The sequence below is a fragment of the Protopterus annectens genome, chromosome 7.part0, assembly GCF_019279795.1.
Source record: "Protopterus annectens isolate FY-2018-M chromosome 7.part0, PAN1.0, whole genome shotgun sequence".
NCBI lineage: Eukaryota > Metazoa > Chordata > Ceratodontiformes > Protopteridae > Protopterus > Protopterus annectens.
Window position 1 is genome coordinate 841,891,863 of NC_056739.1, and position 21,320 is coordinate 841,913,182.

The 21,320-nt window shown below is 43.8% G+C and overlaps 1 protein-coding gene across 1 annotated transcript in view; it reads right to left on the reverse strand.

The window, feature by feature from the left end:
- The window catches only part of IL17RC (interleukin 17 receptor C), a 564,676-nt gene that overhangs the window by 133,984 nt on the left and 409,372 nt on the right, over positions 1-21,320 (reverse strand). The window contains exon 13 of the mRNA XM_044077385.1: positions 18,551-18,596. Coding sequence (XP_043933320.1) covers positions 18,551-18,596 — 46 coding nt within the window. The remainder of the gene's footprint in view (positions 1-18,550; positions 18,597-21,320) is intronic.

A 21,320-nucleotide genomic window follows, 5' to 3' on the forward strand; every position in this document is an offset into this window, starting at 1 on the left:
GCTGAAAGCACATACACAGAGCCAATATTGACATGTTGCTGTGACATCTTACATTTACTGTTGTAACAGGGTTTGTCACAACATATGTCCTATGAAGGATATGAAGTCAGTAACTGTCACGGCTTTCAACATGTACAGACTGCAATCCTTACACTACCTTCTGCAGTTCACAGATACATGCTGTGTGGGTAACACATGAAACCAAAGGCACCACATGCTGCCCAGTCTGCAGATGACCCTACAGATGGGGAGTCCTCATAAACATAGAACTGACATGACAGGTATTAATACATGTAGGACAGCCATATTCGCACACACCCTGTTAAACCAACATTACTCCGAATGCAGTATAGCAGCACTTACAGTCTGTAGTCAGGTCAGGCACATCCCCCTCCTGTGTGTTGGCCTGTTTCCACAGTGTATGTTGTCAGAGGTAAATCCTCAATCCATCTGAGATGCTGTTTGCCAAACAACAGATCGAGTTCCTGCTCACAGAGAATGGAAAGGCCCAACACCAACATGATGTTCTTAGATATTGAAGTGTGTTTCCATGCAATTGGCTATGGGAATGTTACCACAGCTGTTCCACATGCAATCAGCTAGGGGAGGGCTGCAATTCGTGCAGAGGCCATCAGCAGATCATGAGCATCACTTAAAATGCACATACTGCTGCCTAAGCAAAGCAGGTGTAGGTCTCCACATCCACCAGAGAGGGAGTGAGAGAGACAGGCATAGGCAAAGTAAAGTCAGGGAGAGATGGGAGAGTAAAACTTAAGCATGTGTGTGTCACACACCTACCAGCACAGGGTATCAAACCCTTGACGACTATGTAGTGCTATCACAGTCCTATGAGGTTACTGGATGCGCCACATAGGTTACCTGTTGTGGAGTCCTCATAACATATATGTTATAGTGAGTGACATCTGCAACAGGGATATGGTAGCTATACAGTAGGTGAAGTACACGTGCCTGTCAGTATGAATAGGTGCCAGCATCAACACAGCCACACTCTCACAGGGATGCACACACATTGAGACACTTGGCAGGGCCAGTGATACAGCTCATCACTACTGAGATTGCCACAACACATTACTGTGCAGGTATCACATGCACTACACGGGTCATACGGAGGCTATATGGGCAAAGGGTATGGGGAGGTGTCTGACATCAGACAGTATGCTTCAGTATGCCACTGGGGATTGCAGGGAGTGTGGATGTGATCATATGCATCATACAACACACACACACAAACACACAGGGTACTAGTACTGGCATGCATGGGTGCTTTTCAGCATGGGTATGTGGTAGTTGACTGTGCCAGATGGCTATACAAGGCTAGGTGATGGGTATACCTTGGCATCAGGCCACATGACAATGGTCTGCTTGTGGCTCAGGGCTGTGGTTTCTGCATTTGCCCACACAGATGGTTATTGTATCCACCATCCAGTCACCTGGGTGACTATTGCATGTGGCCAGTGCTGGGCATCGCTTGCCATGTATGTGTTCCTTAGTCCATGACATGGATGGTGTCTGAGATGTGCACACCTCCCACATGCATGTACAGTGACATGTGGAACTGTACCTGGGGTGTTGGCCCCATGTTGTGTACACAGATTATCATCAGATGTGCCAGTCTTGGCCACCTGTGGAAGGAAATGTTAATGGGCAGCAGATTTACCCTTCACCTACATTGATAGCATGCTAACAGCATTCCCTGGTGTCAGTGGCATCTGTCCATACAGGGCAGGTTTTCAGGCATGGTATGTCCTTTGTGGGTCACATGTGATGGCATCACAGGTGTTGCAGGTACCCAGTGGAGAACATGGGAAAGGTGCAATGTCTGCATGAATGTGCCTATTGGACAGATGGACAGGGTGCCATGCCCTCGTAGGCCACTGCAATCACTCCATAGTTACTATCAGTGGCCAATATGCAGTGTGCTACACACATACTGGCTGTTGCCTTGGTGCGTGTGTGTGTGTGTGTGTGTGTGTGTGTGTGTGTGTGTGTATATATATATATATATATATATATATATATGTATATATATATATATATATGTATGTTCATAGGTTGGTACTAGGCTATCGGCCCTAGGGCCTGTACAAGCCTAGCTATAACAATTCCCTGCCTATTTCTTTCCACACTATTTACTTCCCTGGACCCCTGTCTAGCAGGGCGACTGATGTGATCCCCGGGGTGAATTTCCTTTCGCCCATCCAATCGTCAAGGTTCCTTTTGAAGAGGGCCAAAGAGGCGCTCTGCTTGACATGTATGGGCAGTCTATTCCAGAGTCTGGGGAGTCTCTGGGTCAGGAACCTATCCCTACAACCTGTTTTGTTTATTGTGATAACAAGGTTTAGATCACTGGAGCATGTGGCTCTGAGTGATTGGGATTTCTTTAAGTGTAGCATGTGCAACAGCTCTGTGTTTGACATGGCCATGTATGTTAAGCAGAGATCACCTCTGAGTAGACGATATGTGACAGAGTATAGCTGGAGTTTTTAAGGTGATCAGCATAGAGTATCTGCTTTTGACATGTAATTCTTTTAGTGAGGTATTTTTATGGCCTTTCCAGTTGTTGCATATGTCTTGAGAGGTACATACCAAATGGGGCGTTGTATTCTATAACGGGTCTAATGAGGGATGAGTACAGTGGGACAATGACCTATTTTTTTCTGGATGAAAAGCCCTTAGTGATGAGGTGTGCCACATAGAATGATTTCCTGACTGTTGTGGCGATGTGGTTATTGAAGGTGAGACCACTGTCCACCTGTGTCCCTAAGTCTCTTATCACACTTTCAGTGTTTAGTGTACTGCCACCTATGTGGTAATTCACGGGTACATGTTTTTTCCTAAAGGGAATAACAATACATTTCTTGGCATTGAGTTTGAGCCTATGGCTCTGGCACCAAGCATCTGTTTCTGTAAGGCCCTTTTATAGAGTATCCACATCATTTGGGGATTCAGTAATGGCTCCCAGTTTGCAGTCATCTGCAAACGTTGTTAGCCAGAGTCCCTTAGTGTTAGACTGTACTTCAGAGAAGTAGATGCCAAACAAGAGCAGTCCCAGGACTGAATCCTGAGGTACTTCATGTGTCACTTGTTTGGAGCTGGATTTGGAGTCAGCTACTTTTACAGTGTGGGTTCTGTCAGTAAGCCAGTTGGCAACCCATCGAGTGACGTAGGGATTAATGCCCAGCTTAGTAAGTTTATCTATGATTCCAGAGTGGGGGATGGTGTCAAAGGCCTTGGCGAGGTCCAGATAGGCTGTGTGGACCACCTTACCCTCGTCCACAGCTCTGGAGACTGATTTGAAGAAGTCAATCAGGTTTAGGAGACAAGATCGGCCCTTCACGAACCCAAGTGGATGGGGTTCAGTGTTTGAAGGTTGCCAATGTCTTTGTTTATAAGTTCCACGATACTGGCTCCCCACTTAAGCACCATGTTCAATAATAGCCTCGCATCAGGCTTTGTGCCCACTGAATGGCGCACAGCAACAGTTATCCCACTCCACAAAGGGGGAGCCACCACTGATCCCGGGAACTATCGACCTATTAGCCTGATGAGCCTGGTCTGCAAGGCCATGGAACGTATCATCATGGAACTCATAAACAACGACATTGGTAACCTCCAAACTCTGGATCCCACCCAGTTTGGGTTTGTGAAAGGCAGATCATGCCTCCTGAACCTGATCAACTTCTTTGAGGCAGTCACCAAAGCCGTAGATGAGGGTAAGGTGGTTCACACAGCCTATCTTGACCTCGCCAAGGATTTTGACACCATTCACGATTCTGGAATTATAGCTAAATTCACTAAACTAGGTATAAATCCCTACATCACAAGATGGGTTGCCAAGTGGCTCACTGACAGAACCCACACTGTAAAAGTTGCAGACTCCAAATCTGACCTCAAAGCAGTGACAAGTGGAGTACCATAGGGTTCCGTCCTGAGACCTCTCCTGTTTGGTATCTACTTCTCTGAAGTACAGGCTAACACAGAAGGCCTCTGGCTAATGAAGTTTGCAGATGACTGCAAACTAGGAGCCATAGTTAAGTCCCCAAATGATGTGGACATCCTACAGAAGGGCCTCGCTGAGACAGATGCCTGGTGCCATGGCCTCAAGCTCAATGCCAAAAAGTGCAGTATCATCCCCTTTGGTAAAAACTCTGTAACCATGAACTACCACATAGGCAGCAATCTACTTAACACAGAATGTGTGATAAGAGACCTTGGGACCCAGGTGGACAGTAGTCTCTCCTTTGATAGTGACATCACCACAGTAGTCAGGAAGTCCTTCTACATGGCACACGTCATCATAAAAGGGTTCTCATCCAGGAAAAAAGAGGTCATTGTTCCCCTCTACTTGACACTCATTAGACCCATTATAGAGTACAGCACCCCTTTTGGAATGTACCTCACAAGACATCTGCAGCAGCTGCAAAGGCCACAGAACTTCCTCACAAAGAAGATTACTGGCCTCAACCAAATGCCCTACACTGACTGCCTCAAAAAACTCCAGCTTTACTCCGTAGCATATCACCTACTCCAAGGTGATCTCTGCCTAACCTATGTCAAACCCAGAACTGTTGGACATGCTACACCTAAAGAAATCCAAATCCCTCCAAGCTACATGCTCTAGAGACCTAAACCTTGTCACCACAATAAACAGGACATGCTGGAGGGATAGATTCCTGTCCCAGAGACTTCCCATACTCTGGAACAGGCTATCCATCTATGTCAAGAAAAGTTCTTCATTAGCACTCTTCAAGAAAAAATCTTGATGAGTGGATGGGAAATAGGAAATACACCCCAGGGATCACTTCTGTGTCTCTGTTCGACAGTGGCACAGGAAAATAACTTTCTTGGGTGGCGTAAGCCAGGGAACCTTGTTGGCTAAGATTACGTAGGCCCTTGGGCCAATTGCCTAGTACCTACCTATGAACCTATGAACCTATATGTTCCGTGGCCTTGCAGATCAGGCTCATTAGACTGATGGGGCAGTAGTTCCCGGGATCCAAGGTGGATCTCCCCTTGTGGAGTGGGATAACTGTAGCTGTGCGCCACTCAGTGGGCATGAAGCCTGAGGTGAGGGTATGATTAAACATGACACTTAGGTGAGGTGCCACTTCATTTAGTAGTTCATGTAGTACACAACCAAGGATGTCATCTGGTCCCATGGATGCTGTATTCTTAGCTTTGGAACTGGGAAAACTACTCGGGTACCAACACCTTTGCCCAATGTTTCTTGGAACTCATTAATTCCAACACCCTAGAATGTTGGACTGTACTTCAGAGAAGTAGATGCCAAACAAGAGCGGTCCCAGGACTGAACCCTGAGGTACTTCACGTGTCACTTGTTTGGAGCTGGATTTGGAGTCAGCTACTTTTACAGTGTGGGTTCTGTCAGTAAGCCAGTTGGCAACCCATCGAGTGACGTAGGGATTAATGCCCAGCTTAGTAAGTTTATCTATGATTCCAGAGTGGGGGGTGGTGTCAAAGGCCTTGGCTTTGGAACTGGGAAAACTACTTGGGTACCAAAACCTTTGCCCAATGTTTCTTGGAACTCATTAATTCCAACACCCTAGACCAGCTAACTCATAGTCCCACCAGGGGCTCAAATATCCTAGACCTGGTCATTACCAACATGGGAAATAGATGCTCCACACCAGTGGTTACCCCCTCGTTGGTCAGGTCTGACCATAAACTAATCACCCTTGACATCCACAATCCATCCCCACCCTCCAGTAAGGAAACCAACATTAAAAACTTTGCCAAAGCCAACTTCATGCTACTCAAGTCAGACGTGACAAACTTCATGACACCCATGAAGAAGGGAACTGAATGTTCAACGGCTGAATTCTACACTAAGGCACTGTACAAGCACATACACTCATGCATGAATCGTGCCATCCCCTAACAGAACCAAGACGCTCTCCTCCAAAAAAAGGAAGACAATCTGGTGGTCCCCAGCCATAAACAAAATATACAACAGAAGGAAGAAACTGTTTCAGAAAAGAGGAAAATCCCAAGACATAACAAACTCCATTACCAGCCTTAACAAAAAGCTGAGATCCCTCATAAAATCCTCCAAAGCTAGTTATGAAAATAGAATTGCCAAAGATTCCAAAGACAACCACAAGGCATTCTATACATATGTCAAAAATCTAAGTGCCAATGGTCAGATATGCTCTGAGCTACAACAGAATGGCATTAAATATACTGATCCCAAGGATATCACCAATATCATGGCAGATCGCTTTCAGTGCCAATTTCACCCCCCACCCCCTAAAGGGCCCATCCCAATACTGGAGGATTGCCAACCTCCAGTTATCACAGCCACGCAGATAAAAACCACACTCTCCAAAGCTAAAAATACAGCATCCATGGGACCAGATGATATCCCAGGCTGTGTACTGCATGAACTACAAAATGAACTGACACCTCACCTAAGGGTCATGTTCAACCACAGCCTCACCTCAGCCTTCGTGCCCACTGAATGGCACACAGCTACAGTCATCCCACTTACAAGGGAGGATCCACCTTGGATCCTGGGAACTACTGCCCTATCAGTCTGACAAGCCTGGTCTGCAAGGCCATGGAATGCATTATCATGGAATTTATAAACAAGGACATTGGCAACCTTCAAACATTGGACCCCATTCAATTCGGGTTTGTGAAGGGCCGATCCTGTCTCCTCAACCTGATTGATTTCTTTGAACCAGTCTCTAGAGGCGTGGATGAGGGTAAGGAGGTCCACACAGCCTATCTAGATTTTGCCAAGACCTTTGATACCATCCCCCACTCTGGAATCATAGATAAACTTACCAATTTGGGCATTAATCCCTACATCACTCAATGGGTTGCCAATTGGCTTACTGACAGAACACACACTGTAAAAATATCCAATTCCAGATCCACCTCCAGACAAGTGACAAGTGGAGTACCTCAGGGTTCAGTCCTGGGACTGCTCTTGTTTGGCATCTACTTCTCTTAAGTACAGGCCAACACTAAGGGACTCTGGCTAACAAAGTCCGCAGATGACTGCAAACTGGGAGCCATTATCGATTCTCCAAATGATGTAGATATCCTACAAAAGGGCCTTACAGAAACAGATGCTTGGTGCCAGAGTCATAGACTCAAGCTCAATGCCAAGAAATGTGTAGTTATCCCCTTTGGGAAAAAACACGTACCCATGAACTACCACATAGGCGGCAATACTCTAAACACTGAAAGTGTGATGAGAGACTTAGGAACACATGTGGACAGTGGTCTCACCTTTGATAACCACTTCGCCACAACAGTGAGGAAATCCTTCTATGTGGCACATCTCATCACAAAGGGCTTTTCATCCAGAAAGAAGGAGGTTATTATCCCACTGTAGTCATCCCTCATTAAACCCATTATAGAGTACAAAGCCCCATTTGTTATGTACCTCACAAGATATCTGTAACAGTTGGAAAGGCCTCAGAAATATCTCGCTAAAAGAATCACATGCCTAAAGCAGATGCCCTATGCTGATCATCTAAAAAAACTCCAGCTATACTCTGTCACATATCGCCTACTCAGAAGTGACTTCTGCTTAACTTACAAGGCCATGTCTAAACCTGAGCTGTTGGACATGCTCTACCTAAAGTAATCCCAAACACTGAGAGCCAAAGCTCCAGGGAACTAAACCTTGTCGTCACAATGAACAAGACATGCTGGAGGGATAGGTTCTTGACCCAGAGACTCCCCATACTCTGGAATAGGCTGCCCATACATGTCAAGCAGAGTGCCTCTTTGGCCCTCTTCAAAAGGAACCTTGACAATTGGATGGGAGATAGGAAATTCACCCCGGGAATCATGTCAGTCACCCTAATAGACAGGGGTCAGAAGGAAGTAAACACTGTGGGTATAAACAACCAGGGAATTGTCATGGCTAGGCTTGTATAGGCCCTAGGGCCGATAGTCTAGTACCAACCTATGAATCTATGAGAGTGCACTTTTTACCGGTGTGGCCATTATTACCAGAATTTGGCAGTCTTCCAGTATTGAGATGGGCCATTTAGGGGGTGAGAGGAGGGTGAAGTCAACACTGAATCGATCTGCCAGGATATGGCAATATCCTTGGGATCAGTATATTTAATGCCATTCTATTGTAGCTCAGAGCAGATGTGCGTATTACCAATTAGATTCTTGACATTGTTATAGAATGCCTTATGGTTGTCTTTGGAATCTTTGGCAATTTTATTTTTATAACTAGCTTTGGAGGATTTTATGAGGGGATATCAGCTTCTTTCTGAGGCTAGTAAGGGAGATTTTTGCATCCTGGGATTTTCCTCTTTTCTGCAACAGTTTCTTCCTTTTGTTGTAAAGTTTGTTTATGGCAAGGAACCACCAGACTGGCTTCCTTTTTTTTTGCAGGAGCACATCTTGGTTCTATTTGGGATGGCACAATTCATGCATGAGTGGATGTGCTCATATAGTGCCTTAGTGTAGGACACAGCAGTCAAACTTTCAGTTCCCATCTGCATGGGTGTCATGAAGTTTGTCACTTCTGACTTGAATAGCATGAAATTGGCTTTGGAGAAGTTTTTTATGGTGGTTTCCTTACTGGGGGATGGGGGTGGGATGTGAATGTTAAGGATGTTTAGCTTATGGTCTGACCTGACCAATGAGGGGGTGACCATAGGTGTGGACCATGGATTTCCCATGTTGGTAATGACCAGGTCTAGGATATTGGAGCCCCTGGTGGGACTATGGATTAGTTGATCCAGGGCATTGGAATTTATGAATTCCAAGAACCGTTGGGCAGAGGTGTTGGTACACGAGTAGTTTTCCCAGTTAATAGCAGGGTAGTTGAAATCACCCAATATTACGGTGTTTGGTTGTATCTTAATATTTTCCAGTATGTTTAGAAAGGTATAGTGATAACCTTGGGGCATGGTGGGGCATCTGTAGCAAGCTACAATTTGGATTGCAGTCTTACCTAGTGTTAGTTGCACCTGGAGAATTTCAGATGCATTGTGTTGGGCAACTAGCCTGGAGGTGTGAATCTACTTGGTGAATATGGATACTCCTCCACCTTTAGTGTTTCTGTCTTGGTTTGGTGGCCGAAAGTGTGGTAAGAGTTGTAGCCTGGTATTGCAGGTGTGCTCTCTGGAGTCTTGAACCAGGTCTCAGTTACTGCACAGATATCGATGTTCTCCATTTTTAGGAGTGCCTCAAGAGAGTACATTTTGAGGTTTAGACTTCTAGCATTGAGTAGCATTACCTTCAGATTTTGCATGCTTGTACCTGTTAGGATGGTGGTTTTGTCCTTTCAACTTTGCCTAAAAAAGGCACTATAGGTGTGGCAAGAGCCTTAGCCAGTAACCTGAATCCCAGAGGCAACAGGTGCAGACCATCTCTGGCAAAGCATCGTGGTCTGCTGACCCATGTCATCCCAGGCAGACAGATACTGGATCCCCTTTGAATGACACCAGATGCTTAGCCAATTGTTGAAGTCAATCATTTTGTTCTTATATTGTGGTATCATTCTGGGTGAAGGCAGGATGCTACTCAAGACTAGGGTCATACCTGCCTGGGCCAAATGATCTGACAGCTCTTCCTTGTCTCTTTTCATGTAGTCCAGGGAGGTACGTCTCAAATCATTCACTCCAACATGGACAGTGACAGAGTCATATTTGTACTTGTTGTGGAGTGACTTGAGTGCATGTGTTATGTGCTGGATTCTGGCACCCGACAGGCAGATGACTGTAATTTTCTCCTTGTTCAGCCTGGTGAGTGGGACATCAGTGTGCCTGACTATAGAGTCACCTATGACTAAAGTGTTAGGTACGTTGTCTTGCCTTAGGGGCTGTTGCTGGCTGGCAAACTGGTGTTGTGAGCTATGTGACACTTTGGTTGTGATTGGTGTTTGTGTTTCAGCTTCAGAGGTCCTTGTTGTTTGGGCAGGTTACAGTTAAGGGTCTCCGCATATGTGGATTTAGTGGTGCTATGTGTGGGTGTTGGTGGTGTGGGTTTAGAAGGGCTATGTGTTGCTTGAGGTGTAGTGTGGGTGTTAACCTTCTCCTCTTGACTGTCTAGCACAATCTTGGGTGGAGAGAGCTTTGCTTCCAGATTGGCTATGTAAGTGGATCTCTCACAGGTTGTAGTGTTGGGTAGTAGGAAGAGAAGGTTGTCTGTGTACATGAGGCAATTGCTGCATTGCCCCAGTATGCCCAGATTCACCAGGTGGACAGGAGAAATCACCTGAAGCTGACCCTTGGACATGCCTGGTTTGGTGCTTTTTTTGTAAAATACAGGAGCTGTTTTCCCTTACCTAAGCAAGGTACTTTGCAATTATAGGCTGTTTAGTGCTTAGGATTAATTTCTCCTTATTAACAAGGAGAGTTGAGTGCTTGTATCAGTTTAAGGCTTCCTAGTGATTTCCAGCAGGTATTAGAGCAAGTGCTATTCACAGGGATGCTTAAAGGTAAGATGAAAAAAAAAAAAGGTTTATCCCAAACACGGCAGTGTGCACTACAGAAGTGTGAAAGTAGGTAACTTAAGTTTTACCTGTCTAAAAATGTTAAGCTTTAGTGGAGAGTCACTATTTTTAAAACAACAAGATAGATTGAAAGGGGATGGTCACTTTTGTATTCGGGTACTATGGAATACAGTAGGATGGCCAATAAATTTCAATAGTTGAAGGGGAGTGATTTCACAAAATGATAATTTTGTGCTTACTCACGCAAGCCAGTGAAAGCAGAGAGTATGAGACATGGGTTGAGAGTGTGCTCTGGGTAATACTGGGGTTGCTAACTGTGATTACCTGGCCTTGATGTCACATGTATTGGTATGGATTTGCACCCCAGCCTCTCAGCTATTTCACATCTGTTATCCCTGTACAGTGGACATTGTGATATATACTAGGGCCACCATATAAAAAATTTGCAAAACCCACTGACCATTAGGTCCAGGTGTCACACACTCCTCCACACAGGATACAAGTTACAAACACCTGTCATGTCTGGGAGTAGAACCTCTACCTAACTAGTTTATTAAACTACAGCACTACGCAGTTATAGCGTGCACCATGGAGATTACTGGAGTACTCCTTCCCCAAAGGTGTATATCACATTGGATGAAATCTGCAAGATTGCCAAAGTAGGACATTCGAATTGTAGTGAGTGTGACTAGCCTAAAATGCATTGCTCCCTACACAGACATTGCAACACACACAAAACATCCACAACCGACATGTGTGGGTGTAGAACCCCTAACAGAGGTCTATACCACACTACAGCATGGAGCTGTTATAGGACGCACCACGGAGATTACTGGAGAACAACTTCCCCAAAGGTGTATTTCACAATGAATAACATCAGCAGGATTGCCAAAGTAGGGCATTTGACATGTACTGAGTGTGACTAGCCTAAAATGCATTGCTCCCTACACAGACATCGCAACACATACAAAACATCCACAACCGACATGTGTGGGCATATAACCCCTAACAGAGGTCTATATCACACTACAGCAGTACGCAGTTATGGCACGCGATACAGAGATTACTGGGCTGTATCCTTCCCAGAGGTGTATTTCTAGGTGGATGACATCAGCAGCCTTGCCAAAGTAAAGCATACAAATTGTATGGAGTGTGACTACCCTAAAAACACTGCACAAACAGGGTCAGACAGATACCCACACTTGCCAAGTCGGGGATTAGAACACCTTTCTAACTAATTTATCATACTACAGCAGTACACAGTTATGGCACGCGCTACAGAGATTACTGCGCTAAACTTCCCCAGAGGTGTATTTCTAGGTGGATGACATCAGCAACTGTACCAAAGTACAGCATTTCAATTGTAGGGAGTGTGACTACCCTAAAAATCATTGCTTTCTACACAGATAGACACACACACAAACTTGCCAAGGATAGGGTTAGAACTCCTACCTAACTATTTGATCACACTACAGCAATACACAGCTATGGCATGTGCTATGGAGATTACTGGGATACAATTTTCTCAGAGATGTATTTCTAGGTGGATGACATCAGCAGCCTTACCAAAGTAGAGCATTTAAATTGTAGGGGGTGTGACTACCCTAAAAAGCATTGTTTTCTACACAGACAGACACACAGTTGCCAAGGCTGGGGTTAGAACTTCTACCTAACTATTTTATCACACTACAGCAGTACACAGTTATGGCACACACTACAGAGTTTACTGGGATACAACCTTCCCAGAGATGTATTTCTAGGTGGATGACATCAGCAGCCATAACAAAGTAGAGCATTTAAATTGTGGGGGGGTGTGACCACCCTAAAAAGCATTGTTCTCTGCACAGACACACACATACAGTTGTCAAGGTTGGGGTTAGAACGCCTACTAAACTAGTTTATCACACTACAGCAGTACACAGTTATGGGATGTGCCACAGAGATTACTGGGCTAAAGGTCTCCCAAAGGTGTATTTCACAATGGATGACTGTAGCATGCTTGTCACAGTGGGGCTATGGGGAGGGCAGTGTGTGTGCATGGGCCATAACCCATTCATCTAGGGGTTGACATGCCACATGCGGGCACAACCTGGGTCATATTTCACAGGTATGTGTGTACAGCTGCTAGATTACTACTTCCTTGAACAATCATGATGCACAGCTGGCACGTGCACCACATAATCTGTAATGCTGATAGATACCGGTGGCTAGTATCTGCAGTGAGTGACATCTGACCCTCATGTGGTTGTGGCCCTTTGGCTGTGTGCTGGGTGGGACAGGCCTGGATGGCTCCTAGTCAAAGTCACCCTTTTTACACACATCTATGTACGTCTACATTTGGCTTATTATAGTGTGTTGTCCTTACATATATGCCTGTATTCCCCTCCACTGTGTGTGCAAAGCATGAGTGGTGCATACTGAGGAGTGTCTGCACTAACATCTGCGGCTGCCAGATATGTCTGGTCCACTGGTGTTTGCAGACATGGCCTTTATGTATTTAAGTGTGTGAGCATGCCCAGTATGACCTTTCAGTATGGCTGTCTGTATTGAATGTGTCAACTGAGTCCAGGTAGTTTGTACTGCAGTGCTGACCTTTGTGTTGTACACCTACAGGTAGCATGCTGTCTCTGCAGGATATCCGTCAATCATTTGGCATTGACTGTTACTACATTTCTGCATAGGATGGGGGGGGGGGAACACCTGGCTATTTCTACATTTCTACACAGGACTTGGGGCACACCTGTTACTATATTTCTACGTAGGGTGGGGGGAGCACACCTGACACTTGTACACATTTTCTAGGACTGTACTAGTATGTCGGGTACTCCATTTCAGTCTGTAGTCTTACCTATCGTGCTGACTAGAGGCATATCAGTTTACTACAGATCTTAGCTTTTAATTACCTACATATTAGTTTCTGACTTCCTACCCTTCAGAACTGACATCTCACTGCCTGACCTGCTGTAGTCTGTCTGTGTAAGCCGGGGGGGTGTCACCCATAGGCCTCATTCAGAGGCCATAGCACAGCCTCTGTTTGTGTTGTCTACACTTGTCCTGCTGGCTGTGACTGTTGTTTGGTATGTGAACCCCCCTGACTGGCATGTGTGAGTCACTTACCTTGTGGGTGTCCCAGTATTGTGGGTGGTGCTGAAGGGCTGCCTATGTCGGATGCACATAGTACACTCCCTACACATGGTCAAGCACAGGTAGTGTCATGTTTGGCATCCCTTTTACTGTATGTGAGAGTCAAAGAGAGGTGTTATTCCCTGAGTCCCTCCTGTGTCAGTGTATGTGCTATGTGTTGCCTCTTTGCCAAGGCCAGGGCATACTGGGCATGCTTCCTTCTGCCTACTGGGGCAGGCTCAGGTTGTTCATCCTCTGAGTCATTCTGTGCATGTGCAGGCCTTGGCAATGGTGGAGGGCTGTGTGGCCTTGCCCCATGCTGTTCCTGCTGCAGCTGTTTCCACATGATCATATTGTGTAGCATGGCACATACAAGGACAATTTGGGTACATGTAGCTGGTGAGTACTGCAAGGCTCCACCGGATGTGTCCAGGCACCGGAACCGGGACTTGAGCATCCCAAACACATGCTCTACTATAATTCTGGTCTGTGCGTGTACCTCATTATGGAGTTCTTGTTCGTGTTTGTGTGTGTGTGCATTTCTGATGGGTGTCATCAGCCACGGCTCCAGTGCATATCCAGCATCCCCCACTAGGTGACCATCAGAGATATCCCCATTGGCAAATCTGTGGTACAGCTGCATCAGATGCCAGATGCGGGAATTGTGATAGCTTCCAGGGCATTCATTATTATGCCCTGGGCAACGCACACCACCTGGCAGTTGATGGAGGGGAAGCCCTTGCAGTTGATGTAGACCCTACCCTGCTCACTGGGTGGTGCTTTGATGCATATCTGCGTGCAGTCTATAGCACCCACTACCTCTGGGTATTCTGCTATTTGGTGGAACAGTTGCATATTGCTGGCCAACACCTCACGGGTGTTGGGGAAATATACGTGCTCACCGATGTGCTGACATGGCATCCAGGAACTGGTGGAGTACCCTGGATGCCGATGCCTGTGAAATCCCCATCATATCCTCAGTTGGCCTTTGGAAGGTACCTGTAGCTAGTATTTGTAGGCCTACACATACCTTGGTATCCACTGGGATGGGTTCCCCTCTCTTTTGTGTGTCAGGCATAGCCGGCACAGCTCAACAATTTGCTGTAGGAGGTCCTTGTCCACTCTATAATGCTCCACTATCTCCAGCTCATGTAGCCCCTGGTAGGTTACCCTGGGTCTGTACACTCTTCTCCGTCTCCTCACTGTGGGTTGGTTGACAGCATTTACATCCTCACCACCCTCAGCCTCTTCCACAAATTGTTGTATGATAGCTATTGCAGCCCCTATCATTTTGCTGTTGTGTTAAAAGTTCCCTGCTTGTTTACACCTGTGGTGTAGAGTGCGGGAAAAACCAGAGGGGAAGGTGTTTGCATAGTTTATAGTAGTGTTCTGGGCTGAGCTGGTCTGCTGCCTGTGTAATTGGCTGATTCTGATACATTTCACCTGCCAGCTAAGCTAGTTCTCCTTGATTACCTTCCTACTGCTGTCTTCCCTTCCCGTTGCCTTCCTGTTTAAGCCCGGGTGCATGCCGTGCAAACAGAGTGCTCAAATGTGCAAAGTGCTGCTATTTCCTGGTTTAACTTCTTTTTTCTTCCTGTAAAACCTGGTGTGTGGTGCGCACACCTGCTTAGGCTTTGTAAAGAGTGCTGGGCAGGTTTAGACACACCTCCTAGCTTATCTGTGCTAAGCTAGGAGCAAACCCGAGCCACAGGGCTCCAGTCCGCTTACAGTATGCCTGACACCCCCCCATGATGTCACCTAACTCCTAGGCTTGCACCAAGATATTCCTACTCTTACATTGTTGGGACCTGACTAACATGCTGGGAAAAACTGGGATTCACTATCCTTCCCCTCATTTGCATAGGATTGCCTGCTAATGCATAGTTACATGTCTGGCACTGAGCCTCCCCCCTTAGCAACCACTACTCACTGGCCATGTTGTCTTCTGCCTGCCTTTGAGTTGCATGGCAGAATAGTGATTTTAGTTAGAATGCTTAATTTACATTCATTTTGTTATTTTCCCCCCGATCCCATTTGTGCACCGCTGCCCTACGCTTAAACAGCCGAGATCGGCTAAAAAAATAAAAGTTGATTTTTGTGTTTTTTTTTTTACTGTTTGCAATGCCAGTGGCCTCATACTTGGCCATTTGCATGCTTACTACATGATATGCAGCCTTTATTTGGAGCTGTCACAGCTCCGTTTTGGATTTTGCAGAAATGTACTCGGTTACTAACCGAGTACATTTCTGCAGATAGCACTAGTCCTGCACAGATGGTTGCAAGCTTCCTGGATTGCAAAATCACCTCATTTGCATAGATTTCTCCTGCAAATGGGGTGATTTGCATGCAAGGGCTTAATCCGTGCAGGATTAGTGCAGGAGCGCTCATGCATGCCCCTGCAGGCTGTTCCTGGATTGCACGGCAGACATATTGCCTGTTTGAGCTCCTGCACCGATCTTGCATGCTGTGCAAGCTATAGAGAATCCGAAGGAGTATCTTGCTAGAGTTAATGGCTTTCCTGAGATACTTAAGTGCTTCCATAAGATACTGTTATTTATGAGTACAGGATTATGGACCCAAATACAACATCACTCTGCTGATGCACTGAATCGACACTCCACTACATCTGCATCCAACTGACTGAAAATATGACAGACAATTTGGGACAGCTGAGAGATATACTGAATGCCCACAGGGAGGTGTTTTACAGCATCTATATGCAGTCATTAATCACCACACCTACATTAAGACATTCTACAAAACCTACCATTCATCATCTGATTCAGGGCTTCTGTGGTATAAACCAAATCACTCCTCAACGTACTCTTCAAACACACAACCAATGCCATAACTAGGGTAAGGCACACAGAAGGCGGCTGGATTGGGTGCAAGCTGTTGGGGAGCATGATCAGCACTGCTGAATCATTGTAGAGTATGAGTGCAGCACTGGAATGCATTTAAGAAAGTGTGACTGATAACTGCAGCTCCTTAAATGAATGTGTTTTGTAGCTTTATGTGATAGTAACTGTAGCAGAGTGTTTGCATAAGTTTGAAAGTCATGTGTTTTGGGGTCTTCAACATCTTATTGTGTGGCTGTTAGCCTGAGGACTGCTCAGGGTGCCAGTTGACCTACCTACTGCATTGCATACCACACTGTAAAAACAAATCTTGTATTCTTCATAGCGCACAGCATAGTATTAAATTATTTTCCAATTGCATCCTTATAATGACACATTACAACCTTATTGACAATGGCTATAATTTCCTAGCTTTATGTCTATGCCTTACCATTACAAATGCATACTTGTCATAAGCTGATCTCCTCATCTTTACTGTATTATGTCATCTCATACTCAGTCTGTTAAAGGAGAAATTACAGCCAGTCAACTGTAAAATATTACAAGTGTTTTATTAGTGTTTTGCCTTGACCATATTACTCAGTTAATTCTACTGTTTTGACGTCAGTTGCTCAGCACAACTGAACTGCCTCCATTTTTAGTCAATGCAAATGCTCTTCATGTTGTACATTGTACTTAATGTTATGCACTTGGGCCTGCTCCATAAATAAATAAATAAATAAAAAATACATTTACAATGAAGATTGTCCTTACAGGTTTTCTCCTAGGTCCTCAAATATCTGGTCATAATACTGGCAGATTCCCTAATGGATCCCTTCAGTGGATCACTGTTCAGTGAGAACATGCCTGAGTAGTGCAAGACAGTAAAAAGTGATATCCTTTTATAAGGGTTGTGCGAGTAAGTGGTGTGGGCAGGAAAGAAGTGTAGGGAACAGTACGCCTGTCAGCTCAATAGCAGTAGCAGGGAAAGCCATAGAGTATCCTGAGGAAAAAGATAGAGACTTTTGAAGACAACTGTCTACAGGATAATAAACAACGGTCGGAGCTTGAGGAACAATGTGAGACGGTAGTAGCCGCATCTAACAAAATGCTGTGGTCTATCCTCAGGAAGATAGAGCAGAATGATAGGCTCCAGAAGCAAAGAGGTAAATAGTCCTTGTTCATGCCACAGCCTCAGTTTTGTATGTAGTTCTGGAAGCCCTATAAGAAGAGGGACATGAAACTACTGCTAGGAGTTCAGAAGAAAGCCACAGGAAAACTGTCTATAATGGTAGGTAAAATACATGACTAGAAAACATAGCTGCTGCAGCTCTTCTCATCAATGGACATTAACAAGGAGACATGATACGGCTATACAAGATAATGTCAGTGAGGTGTGAAGGGGTATTCTTGAACACAAAGGTCAGAGGGGTAAGGGGGGAACGTAAGAAACATAGAAATTAAGGTCTCCCCGCATCTCTTAAAGTACTTCTTCATGATGAGTTTTGGATCCATGAAACAGCATCAGAATGTGACTTGGAGGGGAACGTCCTGGTAGCCTTCAAGGGGCATACATTAAATTTTGTCCTTGGGATGAGAAGTTAAACTGAGGTCTCATCTACTTGAGTTGATGGTAGCTCAGGTAGATGTGAAAGATCCCATGAAACCTACTGAAAAGAGTAGGGGAAGTTCTCAGATACCCCTGGCCAGATTTTTCCCTAGTAGTATAAATTCCACCTCAGGTCTCCCTTGAAAACAGGCCACTAGCCTACTTGGACTAAGCTTGTCAATGATGGATGGATAAATAAATTAAATAAATTAAAATGAATGGATAAAAGTAAAAGGGGAGGGAGGTATGTACAGGAGAATATTAAATGTACTTAAACCACAGACTAGATAGGCTTATTACATTGTTCTGCCATCAAGCAAATTAATGCAATACATACAGACACACACGTGTATATATATATATATATATATATATATATATATATATATATATATACATATATATCTTTATATACATGTAATGGACAAACAAAAAGTCAAAACAGCGAGTGTATATAAATAAACAGAACTGTTTACTAAAATCATTCTTGCGTGGTCCAGTACTTACCTCTAAATGGGCATTCAGTCCCAATAATTTTTCCTTCACTGACTGCCTGCAAAGGAACAAAAAAAAAGTTATGACTTCATTACTATAGTTAATTTTGGCTAATACAACATTGCTTTACATATTCAGAGGCATTTTCCGGTGAATGTGAAATATACTGCTGCTTGTGAATATTGCACACTGACAGCACACTGACAGCACTGGACTATCCTCACAGAAAATGTAACTTTGCTGTTACTGTAACTTTGCCCTTAGACATCCCCACTAGTAAATCTCAGTCATATAGAGGAGCCATTGGAAGCAAATTCTGATTTCTCCAAGTCTTTTGGGTTTCTAATACCATGACAGGAATGGACCCCATTCCTAAGTCAAAGTATGATTAAAGTTCATGAGATTAGTATTGTTTCACTCTTTGATGTTAGCCCGAAGTGCTCTTTGCTGCACCAACAATGTGCCCAGTAATGATTGTCACACCTCTCAACTGTCCAGATTTTCCCAGAATATCCAGAGTTTTGCCTCATATTTTTGGTTTGTTCCTCAAAAAATTTGTGGTTTTATGGATCTTTGTGGCAAATCATTGAGAAATGAATTCACTACATAATGACAGGCATTGAGATATAGACTTCATATCCTTCAGAAAATACATGTTAACACCTTTTATTCTAGCAACTTTCTAAGTTTATAAGAGCAATATTTAAAATGTATCCCTATTTTTTTGTGTTTTGTCTCCCCATTATTTTTGGCTTTGTTCAGATTTTTTGTGCCAAGAGGTTGAGAGCTAGTCCTTCTGCAATTCATATCGAGTTACATGTATTGGTAACATATCTTAATACAACTGTAAATTCTTTCAGAATCATTGCTCCTACTACTATTGGAATTGTCTAGGTATCCTTCTACCACATTCCCCTTGTTTCTGCCTGCAAATCCTGGCATTTTATGACTTTGTGTGTCTCTGTACATAAGGCACTGTAGTCACTGGGTGTAGCAATTTCATTAATCAATGCTACTTTTATCTTCTTTTCATGGACTACTATATCTGATTTTCTCACATCTATTTTTTGAACTATTGGTAATGGGTGATCCCATGTGATATAAACTTCATCATTTTCTGTAATCCTTTGTGGCTTGTGTTTCCAGTGTTTTTCATCTATTTCAGTATTATAATGTTTGCACAATCCCCAGTGCAACAGTCTTGTCACATTATTATGCCTTTCAGTATACAGTCCTTCTGCCATTAGTATATCACAGCCAGCAACAAGGTGTGTGACTGTTTCCAATTCTGTTTTATAAAACCTACATTTGTCTGTTTCTCCCACATATTCAATGGACTTTGTAAACCAATGTGTATGCAGTCCAATATCTTGAGCGGCCAATATTAACCTTTCATCTTTTGGTTAAAATTCACCTCTCCTTAACCATTCCTGCATTCGAGCCTGGTCAACGTTAGATTGTTCCAAGAGTTTGCTATACTTGCAACTATACTTGTGCATTTTCCTCACTTCTTGTCTTTTCATCTGATCCTTCCCCCTTACATTCTTTTTTGCTTTTTGGCATATTCGGTTCTTGTCTGATTTTTATTTACTTCTGCTTTGATTTCCATTCCTGCTTGACACCAATATGCTTCTGCTAAACTAAGCAGGGAAGTCATCTTAGACTTATTCTCCTCATATTTCAAAACTTCCACTACATTTGGGTTTTGTTAGGTCAGCACATATATATGCAGTCCCACGACTGCAGATCTATACATTTAATCAATTTCGAGGAGGCCCATACCTCTTTCAGAATGGAGATGATTTTTAGAAATCATTTGATGAGCATGAAGCATCCTTCTTGTTTTCCTGTCCAACCAATCCAACACCTTTTGGAGCCAGTCAATCACTCCAAAACTATAAGTTAGGACAGAAAGAGCAAATTGATTTATAGCCTGGACTTTGCTCCTAGATGTCAATGCTGTTTTCAGTATTAATTTTAGTCTTCTCAAATATTTCTTACTAAGTTTTATTCACATTTGTTCACATTTTATTTTTGACCCTTCTTCATTTCCCAGATATTTATACACTTCCTCTTGCTCAAGTTCTTTTATATCATATTCTTGTCCCAAACTCATGTTTTCCTGGTGCTGCAGTTTTCCTGCTTTAAAGGTTGTTTTTGCACATTTATCAAGACCAAATGACAGTCTTATATAATCTGAAAAAGTTTAGACCACTTGCAGTTGTGCTTTCAGTTCTTCATATGAGGAACTATAGAGTTTCAAATCATATACAAAAAGAATATAAGTCTTTACACTTTGTTGTTTTCCGGAAGCCAAATTATAACCATAACCTAATCTGTTAAGTAAACAGCTTAATGGGTTACGCACAGACAAAAGAACAGTGAGAGAGAGAGTTGCCCTGGAATATCCCCCTTTGAATTTTTCTCCCTGGAATAATAATTTGTCCGTAATCATGGCTTAACTGCAAAGTGGTTTGCTACTGTTTCATGATGGCTGTCATGTAATCGATCATTGTAGGGTGTATCTTATACATTTTTTAAACACTCTTTTATCTATGAATGTCGGATATTGTCAAATGCTTTTTTGTAGTCTATCCATGTCATACTTAGATTCTTCCCATTTTTACAGTTCTCCATTATTTATTTTATTCTTATTTTTATTTATTTTTTTTATTTTACATTTGTTAACCGGGAAAGTCAGACTGGACACAAGTCCATTTTCAGCAGAGGCCTTGGGAGAAAAGCTCCATATTGTTATACATTTACAACAGTAATTTTAAAC